At 34.0% G+C, this 13,170-nt stretch overlaps 3 protein-coding genes and 2 non-coding genes across 5 annotated transcripts; 1 reads left to right on the forward strand and 4 right to left on the reverse strand.

The window, feature by feature from the left end:
* Nucleotides 1-203: 203 nt before the first annotated feature.
* Nucleotides 204-4,549, reverse strand: LOC116299983 (RNA-binding protein 8A). Its single transcript, XM_031708721.2, has 6 exons — nt 4,462-4,549; nt 4,322-4,378; nt 4,153-4,230; nt 3,315-3,451; nt 2,258-2,391; nt 204-942 (listed from the first exon to the last, which is right to left on the reverse strand). Exons 1-6 carry the CDS (start codon nt 4,520-4,522, stop codon nt 909-911), a joined length of 501 nt encoding a protein of 166 aa, XP_031564581.1. The 5' UTR covers nt 4,523-4,549; the 3' UTR covers nt 204-908.
* LOC116299988 (small nucleolar RNA SNORD57) lies at nt 2,545-2,612 on the reverse strand. The gene has a single exon (XR_004197545.1). It is a non-coding gene; the product is annotated as a small nucleolar RNA SNORD57 (small nucleolar RNA).
* On the reverse strand, nt 3,883-3,950 carry LOC116299989 (small nucleolar RNA SNORD57). Its single transcript, XR_004197546.1, has one exon. It is a non-coding gene; the product is annotated as a small nucleolar RNA SNORD57 (small nucleolar RNA).
* An 894-nt stretch (nt 4,550-5,443) lies between the features above and the next one.
* LOC116299960 (uncharacterized) lies at nt 5,444-7,225 on the reverse strand. The gene has a single exon (XM_031708693.2). It carries the CDS (start codon nt 7,122-7,124, stop codon nt 5,613-5,615), a length of 1,512 nt encoding a protein of 503 aa, XP_031564553.1. The 5' UTR covers nt 7,125-7,225; the 3' UTR covers nt 5,444-5,612.
* Nucleotides 7,226-7,261: 36 nt separating this feature from the next.
* On the forward strand, nt 7,262-13,096 carry LOC116299961 (mitochondrial import inner membrane translocase subunit TIM44). The gene is made up of 14 exons (XM_031708694.2): nt 7,262-7,296; nt 7,432-7,578; nt 8,500-8,700; nt 8,951-9,031; nt 9,257-9,316; nt 9,626-9,715; nt 9,828-9,970; nt 10,367-10,452; nt 10,578-10,670; nt 11,279-11,403; nt 11,474-11,524; nt 11,950-12,039; nt 12,196-12,306; nt 12,443-13,096. Exons 1-14 carry the CDS (start codon nt 7,288-7,290, stop codon nt 12,560-12,562), a joined length of 1,407 nt encoding a protein of 468 aa, XP_031564554.1. The 5' UTR covers nt 7,262-7,287; the 3' UTR covers nt 12,563-13,096.
* Nucleotides 13,097-13,170: the final 74 nt, after the last annotated feature.

Consider the following 13,170-nt stretch of genomic DNA (forward strand, 5'->3'; position numbering starts at 1 on the left):
AAATTTTCCCGGACAAAATCTAGGGCAAATTTCCTGCACGAAAGCGCGCGCTTGAAGGCCGTGGACTTACAGTCGCAAAACAACCAGAATACGTTTGAAAAACTGCTACGAAAAAAATTGTCGTCGCCAATCGTCACCGCAAAGTATACAGGAGTGGCTCAAAGAGGTCGAACTGAAAGCATGAAGTTGCTTTACCCGTGAAATAGTGTAAAATAATAATGTTTATTTTGATTGCTTAGCGTGTATTTAACCATTACACAAACGGTGCGCTTTTATTGAGATTCAACATCAGATAGGGATTGGGAGAATCTTGGAATTTAAAAACTAATGAATTTTAACAAACTAACAGATACAATAGCGAGGAAATTAGGGCGTAATTAAGGTGTATTGCAAGATAATGAAAGGAAAACTGGACTGCAAATTGACAAGCTCGCTTATGAATCACGTAATGGACGTTAGTGTTTATGTAAATAAACGTAATGGAAAAACTGATTTATTTTAAATACAACTTTGCAGAGAAGGTATCCTTTGGAACGATTAACTAGTTTATGTTCTACAATGACAGATGTGAGAATACTTGTTAGAGTTAATCATAATATAGCTTGAAACTTAGAAATAAATTCTATCTTTTATCGTATAATTTTAAGATTATCATCAAATACAGCCTGTTGAAGAGCTAAAGTGCTTGAATAAAATCATAACTAATAGATTCATTCTGGTTGCTTTAGAATATTAATATTCAAAGGATGAAGAGGAAAGGAAAGATAATCCGAGCGAGTAAAAACAAAAGTCAATACTGATTTTACAATATTTAAGTTACTTCCTTAAAGTAAGCATCTTTACGACAAGACAAAAGATAACGTAAAATAAAAAAATTACAAAACGCTTCGTATGGTTTTATAACACTTCTAAGGGCTTGAATCTCTGCGTCTTCTTCCTCCCCTAAAAAAATAATTAAAAAAATATTATCAGATGGTTATCAGGACTTCATTGCCTACGAAAAAAAACTCCGTTTGGTTTTTCTTTTTCCAAGAGAATTTTTCCCGCGCATTTTTGGGAAATTTAAACTGAGAAGATACCGACATTTCATTAACTATCTCTACGATAGAAAAAAAACGGTGGCGGTACTTTGGTCTTATGCGTTTGTTTGTGGAAAATCCCGATAAATTTTCATATTCTTAAATGATACAGAAACTCGTTTAAAACTAAAATCGGAAGTTGATATTTTGTATATATTTTTTTCAATAAGTGCCTCATAATTGAGTCAGAAAAATTGTGTTTTTTATTTCTGATTAACTTAAACATCCAATAGAAATATCAAGCAACTTTTCGTTAAATCCATCAAAACAAACAAAAATTACTATAAAAATTGAAAAACTGAAACTAGGGCCCTATATTTTTCTTATCCTATCCTTTTTGTTCTTATCCTTTCATTCTTTCCAGTTCTTTTATTGGAAATATATATATATATATAACAAGCTAATCCTTGATGTTTACCTTGACATTTTTTCAAGATATTGGCACTAAAGAACGATTGGGGATTAAAGTATTAATATTTTAACTTAATTCAAGAAAAAAAGTGAAGTGTTACTATTTATTTAAAAAAACAATACATCCAGCTAAATTTAAATAAGGAAGCTATCTTGAAAATTAACTAATTTATGTTTTGAAGCTACAGTAATGTTGGGTAGTTTTGGGAACAAAATACTCCAGTTTTTAGTTGCTCAGGGTTAGAATTGAATTTGTGTAGGATATTTATGTGTTCTTGTGAAGGTCTGTAAAATTTAAAAGTGCTTGTATTAATGAAGTTTGGCTTCTTCACTTTATTGGTGGTATTTGTATGCATCAGCTGAATGAATTTTATTATTTATTGTAATTTCTAATTGGATTTGCCAATCCATGGTGAACAGATATAGGCTTTGCAACCAACTCGATAAGGCTACCAATAGAACAAATTAGAATTTAGAAGATGATTTTTGTGGAGGGAGGAAAAACCGGAGAACCTGGAGAAAAACCCTCGAAGCACAGGATCAATCAATCTTTTAGCAAGATAGAAAGTGCAAAAATGAACTTAACCATAACTCGTTCTTTACAAGAAAGAGCAAAACGCTAGCAAAAGTTATGAGAAAATTCTATTGATTAAAGCATTTTCATTGATATGAGCAATCTATTATGTAATACCATGGTATGCACTTGTATAGACCAGAACAAAATGACCAATCAGAAAGTAAATGGGATAAAATAGTAAGTTCCATACCTGCTCTTTTTATTTGGTCCACGTACAAAAGCCCAGTCAACAGTGATCGTTTGTTCCAGTAATTCTGTACCATTTAAAGCTTCCAGGGCACTTTGCGCTTCCTTGAACGTCTCGTATTCAACTAAAGCATATCCCTGAATAATTAATAGAGAAAAAACATTAGATTGTCCTTGTTTTACAAGGGCCACACATTCCTGATCAGCCTGAATGAAGTGAAGTGTGTACAACATGAGAAATAACCAATAATTTCAATTTCAGTTCTATAGTTTACAGTATTAACTTTGTTCCTATCAGGCTCATTAAATCAGATTTTACCCTCCACAGATGGTCAGGTTAAAGAGTTTCATCATATAGGAACGTAAGTCACTAAACTTAGCAACTAAACAATAAAAACTTGTAGCAGACTGGTTTAGTTTGGGTATGCTGTTCTTCATTTTATCTCACATGTACTACCCCCATAGTGTTTTTTCTTTTGCTTTCCTTTAATACTCAATAAGACTCTTTACAGCTGATGTGTTTTATTTTAAAGAGATGACAAGGGTAACACTAAAAAGCCTGTAGCTAACAAGCCTGTGGCCTTTATTACATGACCATATTGGAAGTTAAAAACCATTAGAAGTTGATTTTTGTGCAGGAAAACTCTGAAGAAAGCTCTCCAAACAATAAACAAGCAGCTCGGCTCACATGTGATTGTGAGTTGAAATTTTAAACCCACAGTCACAGCAGTGAGTAAAGGTAGTATATTAGCAATGTATCTTTCTCCATGCTTCCCTTTCCATCAAGATTAAATGGTTCACAATCATTTATAATATAATAATAATAATTTTAGACTTGAATATAGAGTTCCTTGCTCTGTGTTTGGTTAAGTGACCAGTGATTGTGAGAGTGATAACCATCGCTCAAGCTTTGATTTTGAGGTTTTCCAAAGTTTGCCAGAGCAGACGTAATACTCCAGACATTAATATTCCAGACATATTTTAGGTGTTTACAGTTTTCTTAGTTTGTCTGTAAATATACTGTGCCATTAGTGAAACCAACTGTTACAAGGACAAAATACCTTGAGGAATCCTGTTCTTCGGTCAAGGTTAACGTGTAGATTTTTAATTTCTCCATGGTCAGAGAAAAGTTCATGGACGTCATCTTCTTGAGCTTCTTCATGAATATTTGTAACAAATAAAATCCATCCTTCCACAGCTGAGATTTAGAAAAATAACAACAGAAAAATATTTCAGTTTGTGGATTAGTCTGTGGGCATTCATAACTGTAAAATCAGCCATTACATAATGTAATAGAATATATTTTATCTTTACCACACAGGGAGTGATTGCACAGTCTCTCTAGCCAGGAGCATATGACTAAAGTACTTAACATGTTTAGAGAGACTGATCAGGAGAAAATCAGATAAAAACTTGTCGAAGCTCAGAAGAAAATCAACAAGCAACTCTACTGTAATATTCTAAATTTATATTTCACAACTGTCACTCCTTGTATAAGGGGCTCTTTCATGAGGTTCGCTTCATATGCACCACCACTACTATTTTCACACAACTTTCGACACATCATGATTTTTACAATAAATAACCAATCATAATATAATTAAGTTCCATAGGTTTTTCACTCAGTTCCTATCAGTCTCATTAAATCAGATTTTACCCTCCACAGATGGTCAGGTTAAAGAGTTTCATCATATAGGAACGTGAGTCACACTAATCATCACCAACCAAGCAGATATTGGAATATATTTTATTTTGTGTGAATCAAATACCTAATCCTGTTGATTAACGTAAGCTTTGAACTACTCCTACTATTACGCCATTTCCTGACTGAATTGCAAACGAGTCAAAACTTTTGTAAACTAATTTCAAGACTTTCAAGTTAGTTTACTCCAGACTTACATCTGGCGGGTCCTGTTTCACCACTTTGTCCAGCCTCTAACGAGTCGTAAGTATCCTCATTCTTTGAAGCACTATCTCCTAAAGATACAACAGAGAATCTTAGGGATGAATTCAAAAGCAAAATTCAACTGCCTGCTCAAACAACAAGACAATACAATTGCTTTTTTACCTGCGAATCCACGACCTTTGCGCTTTTTCGCCCCTTGTTTCACTCTTTGTACATCGTCTACATAAACAAACAACAAAGTTAAATCTTTCCCAATATGTAAACTACGAACTACTTCAATGACAGCTGTGATTCAAGCCTACCTTCTCCTTCATCATCAAAGAATTCTGGCTTGTCTACATCAACATCAAGAACATCCGCCATCTTGAAACAAGCGTGCTTCGAGGGAAATCAAATGCGCATGCTTAGCGCCTTGAGGATAAAACTGCTGACTTAGTAGACTTTGATAATGGGCTTCCTGTGGTGAGGTGTTGGAAGAGAGGGAAAATATGCCAAAATTTTTAGAATATCGATTTAAAAAGTGAAGTTTATTACGCGAGAGGATGCGACGGAAAATGGTGATGATAATCTTGCAGATTGAATACTCCAAAGCCATCCCTTCTTTTTGAATGTACCCACCCCTCCCCACCCCCCTCAAGATCGACAAGACTAAATAGACCTTATTTAAGGTGTTGCAATGTTTTCCAATTACAGACCATGTGACATTCCCAAGAGTAAAATTTTTTTTGTTTAACAGTTGTGCATCAGATAAAACACATGAACTTGGATACAACTTAAGACCCAGAATCATATTCTCAAGAGAAATTGGAAAATATTTCACCAATGTGAAAACATTGCACCAGAATGAATTAGCTCTAGTGTTCCAGGGTATGCCCTGCTTTTCCAGGGGTGAATCCAAGGAGGGGTAAAGGGGAGATATAGCTCCCCTCCCCTGTTGGTTATGTTTCCTGAAGTGGAAAAAGAATTTTTTAATTATTTTTTTTCCAAGCTCGGTAGTGTCATTTGCAAAATTCAGTCAAGTCCCCACTTATATTTCTGCCTGGATCCACCCCTGTTACCAGAATCTTTTTTGACATTCACCTGCCCAATTGCATGACTTTCCCTTTAATCTTCTCTCACAATTATGAGGGTTTGAGTGCTGGTTTCAATTGTTTTAAAAACTTGAGTACTTCAAAGAGTGCTTACATCCTGTTTTCAGAAATTGTTTATATTCTCTCAGAAACATTTGGTTAATTGGAAGAGAGAGGAACTCTAAACACTAAAATTACACACTTTGATGTCATCATTACTTACTTTATTTTTCAATAAAAAAACTCAAGGATTGACTAAAAGCAAGGAAAATCTAACACTTGATAACATGAATTATTTTTTTCTTGTCTTTTTGCTTTTTCACTTAAAATTTAGAGGTGATAAGTATCGACAATCAACCCCAACCTCTCACTATGTATATTTCCTAATCATCTTCATCATCTTGTGTGTATATGGCTTGATTTCTTCTGCAGAGCTTAAATACTTTTGGTTTTGGTTCTGAATTGACATCAGTGTTGGTATTACTGCCAAGCACAGTGTTTTCAGTGTTGCCAAAGGTGTTGTCCCCTGGAGTACTCAAAGGACTTTTGTCTTGAACATTTTGCTCATCTAAAATACTTTCATCAAGAGCTATTTCATCAGGGTTTGATTGGTTAGTAGTCAAAGTGCTACTACAAACAATTTCTTTCTCCATCACTTCATCACCAGTTGTCTCATCATTGTCCTCATCATCATCATCATCCCCTAAATCTATTTCATCTGGATTGGCAGAAGCATCAGCTTGACTTGACTGAGACTCTTGAGGAAAAAATGAATTACTAATACCAAGAGTATTGCATAAGCATTGTGTCTGAGGGTTAGCTGAGTTCATTATTTTGCATCTTTTCTTGGGTTGAGATGGATTAAATGCTTCAACTGTTTGGACAAAATTTTCAGGAATTATAAGATTCCCTTTGAATTCACTTTCAATTTTGGCAGCCATTTCTTGGTTTGGTTTATAGTGTTCAATTTCCTCAGTAGTAGTAGGTAGAACTGTGAAACTGGAGGTAGTGTTTATAAGAGGATTTGTTAACTTTAGGATTGCCAGCCATTCTGCATCATAACATAACTTTAATGGTGCCTTGTCAGGGCCTGTATCGATCACCTGCAGAAAGTCTCGATGAGGAAGGCACTTGTCTAATGCAAGAAACTTAGTAAACTTGGCCTGTCCATTTGTTTCAGACTCATGAGGGATGAGGGCTGGGAATTTCACATGTAAGTGTGCAGAAAACCAGTACGATGGTTGTAATGTTTGAAGTATTTCCATAGCAGGGGGACTTCCTAGGGTATTAGATTCAATCTCTGGTTGTAGAAAACCTTTATACTTGTATAGCTTACTGACATCACCATGGTGATATACCCCTTGAGGCCAGTCATGTGACATGACAATGTCCATTGGTTGAGACAAGAGTTTGAGCTTGAAGACGTCAAAACTTCGGATGTGATAAGCACTTCGCATTGTGTTGCCATCATAGGGAGGGCATTCGTAATGCCCTTTGCGGTAATCATGAGATTTATAGATTCCTGATAATCCAGCTATGCGAAGTCCACCAAAGTTGACCACCCCACTGTACCCTAGATAGTAAATATTAGGCGCTACCCACCCCCCATGGGGTAGTTCCCAAAGGTGATTACTGGCCTCGTGGTTTCCACCAATGAATATCGTCAAAACTGGAGCAACTTTTTCTCCTGAATAATATTTATAGAATGATTCTATCTTTCGATATTTAGGCGGTACTGCCATGCACTCTAAGTCGTTTCCATTCCTGACGGCTTGAAAGTCACCACAGCACAACAGTAGATCGACTTTGATCCCTTCCTTCTCTTGAAGAAACAAAATGGACTCATATATCTTATCGAGCTCGCCATGCGCACATCCTTCTACAGCTATCTTCATGTTCAAAGCAGTCTTTCTAGCAAGATTCAATGATTTATGGCTTCAAAAGTATTTGTTAACTTTTCAACTACAAGTGGTTCTTGTCCGCCATGTTGGAAAATACTGCCATCGTGATGCATGATGGGATGTGAGCCCGCAATGTCTTACGCAATACTTAGCCAAGATGGCGCAGGTTGGTTTGTGCAGAAAAAAAGCCTTCAAATTTTACTTGTTTTTACCTCTGAAATAGCCCTAAACTCCCTATAATTTGAACACAGTTTGTGCATAAATATATTCATTCATGTGAGGTGTTGCTGTTGTTTTCCAGGCGTCGATTTCGAGGTATTTTTGTCAAAGTTGTGGTTATGTTTCGCGATGTCATGGCGTAGTTGTCCCACGTGGAAGTTCAAGTCGTTCATGTGGTGGTAGATCTTGGATGAATATTGCACTTATAGAAAAACATCATAATCAACAGGTATTTTCATTAGAATTCAAGTTTGTTCTTTATGGAAAGACTTCACAGTGACATTTTATATTTTACCCAGCATGCTACTCTAGCTGTCTGTCAAAAAATATTTCAAATTTGGTGCTGTAAAGTTTGTGCATCGTTTTTTTTTCATAAATAAGCACTCGTTTTCAATTGCATATGGGGTATCATATGATATATTTAACATTAAAGTAGCTAGGCTTTGTTGACCTCAATCAAGATATTCTATGACATAATAAATTATTTGGAAACATGCTCATCTGCACATGCTTTAGAAAAATGCACTTTTCACATCAATGTCATGGAAAAAAACCCAATCAGATTAGCATCTGAGCAAGCCCTGTCTTTCACTATGGCGATTCTATATGTGTCAGTCAGATTAAATAAATGGAAAGGGATATGCCAATATGATAGTCTAGGGATTGACACATCTGAAACGAGAAAACTGTTCTCAAACTAACTTTGTTAATGGGCCAAGTCCACTTGGGTGTTATGTTTCCCATTTCAAAACATGTGTCATTCCCTAAAGTAATTATTTCTTTGTTTAACATTTGTGGTTGTGCATGAGAAAAAAAACATGAATACAAATATAATACTCAAACAAAGAATCTCATTCTCAAAGAAATGACTAGTTGTCGGAAATGGCAAAATATTATGCCCAAGTGGATTTAGTCCATTTTACTGTGGTTTTCCATATTCTGCAAACTCTGGCATTTCAATGGCTTGTTGTGAAATTGGTTTTTTACTGCCGCCAGTCAAGAACATAAAAGGTACCGACTGATTATTTTTGATTGACGGTGACCAAAAACCATATTTCAATGTACAACTCACAACTGTCAAGGTAGCAGAATATCGAAAACTGCAGTAATTAAACATCATTAAAAGCCTTCTTGCCATTGATTTCGGCAGGTTAGGAATTTTGCATACAGAAGACCAGATGAACAGCCGGGACTATTTGGACGGTTTATACAAAATATTAAAGAAGGGTTTGAACGAAACAAGGAAATGCAAGAAAATATAAAGAAATTCAAGAAACAAGCAGAAAAATTCGAAAAATCTGATACCTTAAAAACTGCAAAATCAAGATTTGAACTTTTAGATAAAGCCAAGGTACAGTAATAGTTGATAGTATGGGAAATGAAAGCACATGTTTAGCTATTTCTGTATATAATCTTTTAGCAAAGCATGTGAGTATATTACATATACACTTTACACTTATTTTAGGTAAACAATATTTCGTAATCCCATATTATTATTTTTAGCTTGGTTGTATTTGTATTATATCAATTATTAAGTATAGTGTGGTGGGTAATGTTATAATCATGGGAAGTCCTAATAAGTCTTTTCTTTAAATCTTAAGGATAAGTTTTCTGATGCTAGTACAAAGATTTCTTCTACTGCAAGAAGTGTGTCTGGAAGTGCTGCAACAAAAGTGACACAGGTAAATAAAACTATAGACTTTGGGGCAAGAGGAATGAAAGTCTTTTTTGGGAGTAAATATAAATGTTATCTATTGTCGGGGTAAATATGAATGTAATCTTGAAATCTTGTTAGTATGGTCTAACAGAGGGACTGTCATGGACAGACATTTAATAAACATTTTTAATTTAAATGTATATGATTATATATATATATATACACATAATTATATTTTATTCAATTTCAGGCTTACGAAGAGTTTACAAAAAGTGATACTTTCAAAAAAGGAAGAGAAGCATCCGAAGAGGTGATTAAATTTTATTCCATATCATTATTATTATTATTATTATTATTATTATTATTAGAGTACAAACACTAAAAGTGTGCAACACTTTGCACTATTTAGTAGTAAATAGTGCTAATTAAACAATAGAAAACAATAGGATTAGCATAATTTAGCAGTATTTAGTGGTGTTTATGTTACATACTTATAGTGTTTGTACTCTATATATATTATTATTATTATTTATTATTATTATTTATATTATTATTATTATTTATTATTATTATTATTAGATTTATAAATATTTTGCATTATTTGCATTTAAATTTTTAGCTAAGCAAGTCAGCACAAGATGCTGCCTCAAAAATCAAAGAACAAAGTGACGAATTAAGCAAAACTGCACCATTCAAGACTGTTTCAACTGTAAGTTACAAAATTAATTATTGCAATAGGTACTAAAAATTGTGTTTGGGAATCCTGTGGTTCTACCCCTTTTCATTTTAATCTGTTCTAAATGTGGTTTGCTCTAAACTAGGGTTTCAAAGTAGTGAAAGAGGAGGTATTGGATGAAGAATTCAAACAATCCAGACCTTACCAAACTCCCGCTGAGTTACGGCGGAGAACAGAAGCCAGTAAACGAGAAGGAATGGAAAAGGAGAGGAGATTAGAGGCAGATGAGTAAGTAAAAATTGATAAGATAAAAAATTAAAATGTTGTGCAATCTGAAATTAGTGGATGCTGTGGAAATGATCTATATTTAAACTTTCCAATAATGAAATTCTGAAAATGCTTCCTTGGGCACCAGGTCCCAGCTCTAAGAAAATCTAACCCAATTGGATGAATACAATAGAACGAGTCGACAATGAAAACTATTGTTTGTTTTTGCCAATCTTGACAGCTCTTCTTGGTGCTCATGACATTACTGGTTTCCTTCTATGTTTTACTATGGAACTTTCCTTGTGTTGACATGGATTTTGGGTTTTATTCCTTTATTGAGGAAAGGAAAATATAAATACTCTAAATTTACTTTGGGTAATTTTAGCTAACTCACATATTTTATCTTTGTTATCAAAGGGATACAACTGGAATGGTTCTGCACAAGGATTCAAAATGGTATCAACAATGGCAGGAATTCAAAGATAACAATCCTGTTGTGAATGGTAACCATTTTGTTCTCAACTTTGTGAATCAACTTCGTTGGAAAATTAACACGGCACTGACAACACACAGTTTACAACCCTCATAGAATGTACATTTTCATCTGTTACTGGTTTTTTGATTTCAGGTCTGTTTTCTCTAAAAATGAAATATGATGAAAGTGACAACTTATTTGTTAGAGCTACCCGAGTGGTGACAGACAAAGTTGGGGATATATTCAGTAAGTGTAACACTGATTCATTATTTATTTAAAACAGATAGTACAATTCTTAAAGATATGCATACCTCTACAACATTGGAACGTATTCTAGTGCTTCTTTTATAAATGAGGTTTACAAGTTCAAGTTCAAGTTCAAGTTTATTTTTACAAAATAATGACTATATATACACAATTTATCACCCTCCCGCAAATAGCATAAAGCTAATCTTAAGGCGGGAGGCGATATATTACATTAAATAAATATTAGAAGATTTACAAATAAAATATGACGATAAATAAATGAAAAACTAACAGTTTACTTAAAATAAAGAAACGAAAAGGGAAAAAAAAAAAGGAGAAAAAGGAAAAATGATACTAACCAAGTATTGAAAATCAAGAAATAATTATTTATAAATATTATTTACAAACAACCTCCCTTTTATAGACCTTTTCTGAGAGCAAACATGGTGCATTGTGGTCTAGCTTGGGTACAAACATCCTTAGCTCATCATGCCTCATGGTGTTCGTACCTAAACTAGACAATGCATTATTTCATTAAATGCGAAAAGGTGCATGACTTGAATAATGTGGGGAAAAATAAAGTTCAATTTTCTTTGATTTTATTATAGGTGATGTATTTTCTCAATCAGAAATGGCAAAGACATTGTCGGAAATCACGAAGATTGATCCACAGTTTAATAAAGACAAGTTTCTACAGGAATGTGAATTTGAAATCATCCCTGCAGTACTAGAGGTAACTAGAAACCATATGCAATACATAAGTGAATCTATTTTTATCATGTGTCATTTTTGTTTTTCTATAGGCATTCCTAAAAGGAAATCTTGAACTGCTAAAAGATTGGTGTCATGAACCTGTGAGTACCTATCTTATTCTAAGATAGAAATAATTACCTATCTATTTCCTAGTCCCAATTCCTAGCAGTAGCAGCAGCAGTAGCAGTAACAGCAGTAGCAGTAGCAGTAGCAGTAGCAGTAACAGCAGTAGCAGTAGCAGTAGCAGTAGCAGTAACCTTTTTTTAAATATGAGTCTCTTTATTACGTGCAGTTATGGCTTTCAGATGGCCATGTATAAACAATACTAAAAACTAACAGAGATAAAATGCGAAATTTATATTCAAATTAATCAAATTGCACATTACATCATCGTGGCCATATTGGTGCCATTTAACGAAAGGTCTCTCATTAACATCTATGGTTAATTGCTAGCAAGATTTTATTGTAAGCTCTTTTATGACTACATTGATAAATTAATTACTTACTTATTTCAATTTGTTTCTAGGCATATAATGTATTATCAGCACAAATAGAACAGATTAAACAAGTCGGACAGAAACTAGATGCTAAATTATTGGATATTAGAGATGTTGACGTAAGTATAGAACTTATATTTTTATATTTAATGCCCAATGTTTGTTTTTTTAATCACAGCTACAAACATAATTTACTACTGTGCAACTTGCATATAATGAATCTGTTTAATGAATTTATTTACTTTTTTTTAATAAAATTTTTTATTTACTTTTAGCTTGCGATGGCAAAAATCATGGAGCAAGGACCAGTACTTGTCCTGACTTTTAATGCTCAACAAATAATGGTGCTGCGTGATGCCACAGGGACAATAATAGAAGGTGGTGAGGTGAGTTTGTGGCGTGGATGGCACTAGAGCTTTCTTGCTTTATGATAGGCTTGATTCCAGGTTTGAAAATTTCTGGGGTAATTAATGTAAGGAAGCATTGCTTTTGTGTTTAATTGCTGTGGCTTTTTTGTTGCAGGATAATATTGAGAGTGTAAGTTACGTATGGGCATTATGCCGAGATCAGAGTATCCTGGAACACAGACAAGCTTGGAGGGTGTTGGAGTTTGGAATTCAAAATAGCACTGCATGGGTTTGAAGTCAAGGGAATGTTTTTATCAGGCTCAAAATTGTAAGATTTTAAGATAAAAGTTTATTTAAAAACAGCTTATTTTTGGAAACATTGGACTATCATTAATGTTGGATGTTCCTCATTGTACCAAGATCAATGCTGGGTTTTAGATTGGTGTGCTTCCCAAAAGGCATCCTATCGTATTTCTATAAACTAATGTAAAGCCCTATTCAGTTAGGCTCAGAGGTTTCTGATTTCTTAAATTAATATCTTGTGCAAAAATATATCAATAACATTTTATCAGCTGGGGAGCTAGACTCTGAAATGGGAAAATATAGATTTTGTGAATAAAATGGAAAATTACATGAGACTTGAATTTCCCACTTTCCATTTCCCATTTTTTTGCCATTTAAGAAATAGTGAATAAATCTTTTGTCATGTTGAATGAATTCAATTAAACTTGTGAAAAGAGCACGACAATAATGCTTTCAATTATAAGCTGTATTAAAATTGTGTACAACTATTAAGATATCCATTCAATAATAAACAATAATTAAACTATATTGATAATGAAATAGCTTGTGCCCTGTATTCTTTGCTATCACTTAATTGGCACACTAGGATTTCCCATAGTC

The sequence above is a fragment of the Actinia tenebrosa genome, unplaced genomic scaffold (assembly GCF_029948245.1).
Source record: "Actinia tenebrosa isolate PJP-AT-01 unplaced genomic scaffold, QUT_ActTen_1.0 PGA_scaffold0__85_contigs__length_37466705, whole genome shotgun sequence".
In the NCBI taxonomy this organism is placed as follows: Eukaryota; Metazoa; Cnidaria; class Anthozoa; order Actiniaria; family Actiniidae; genus Actinia; species Actinia tenebrosa.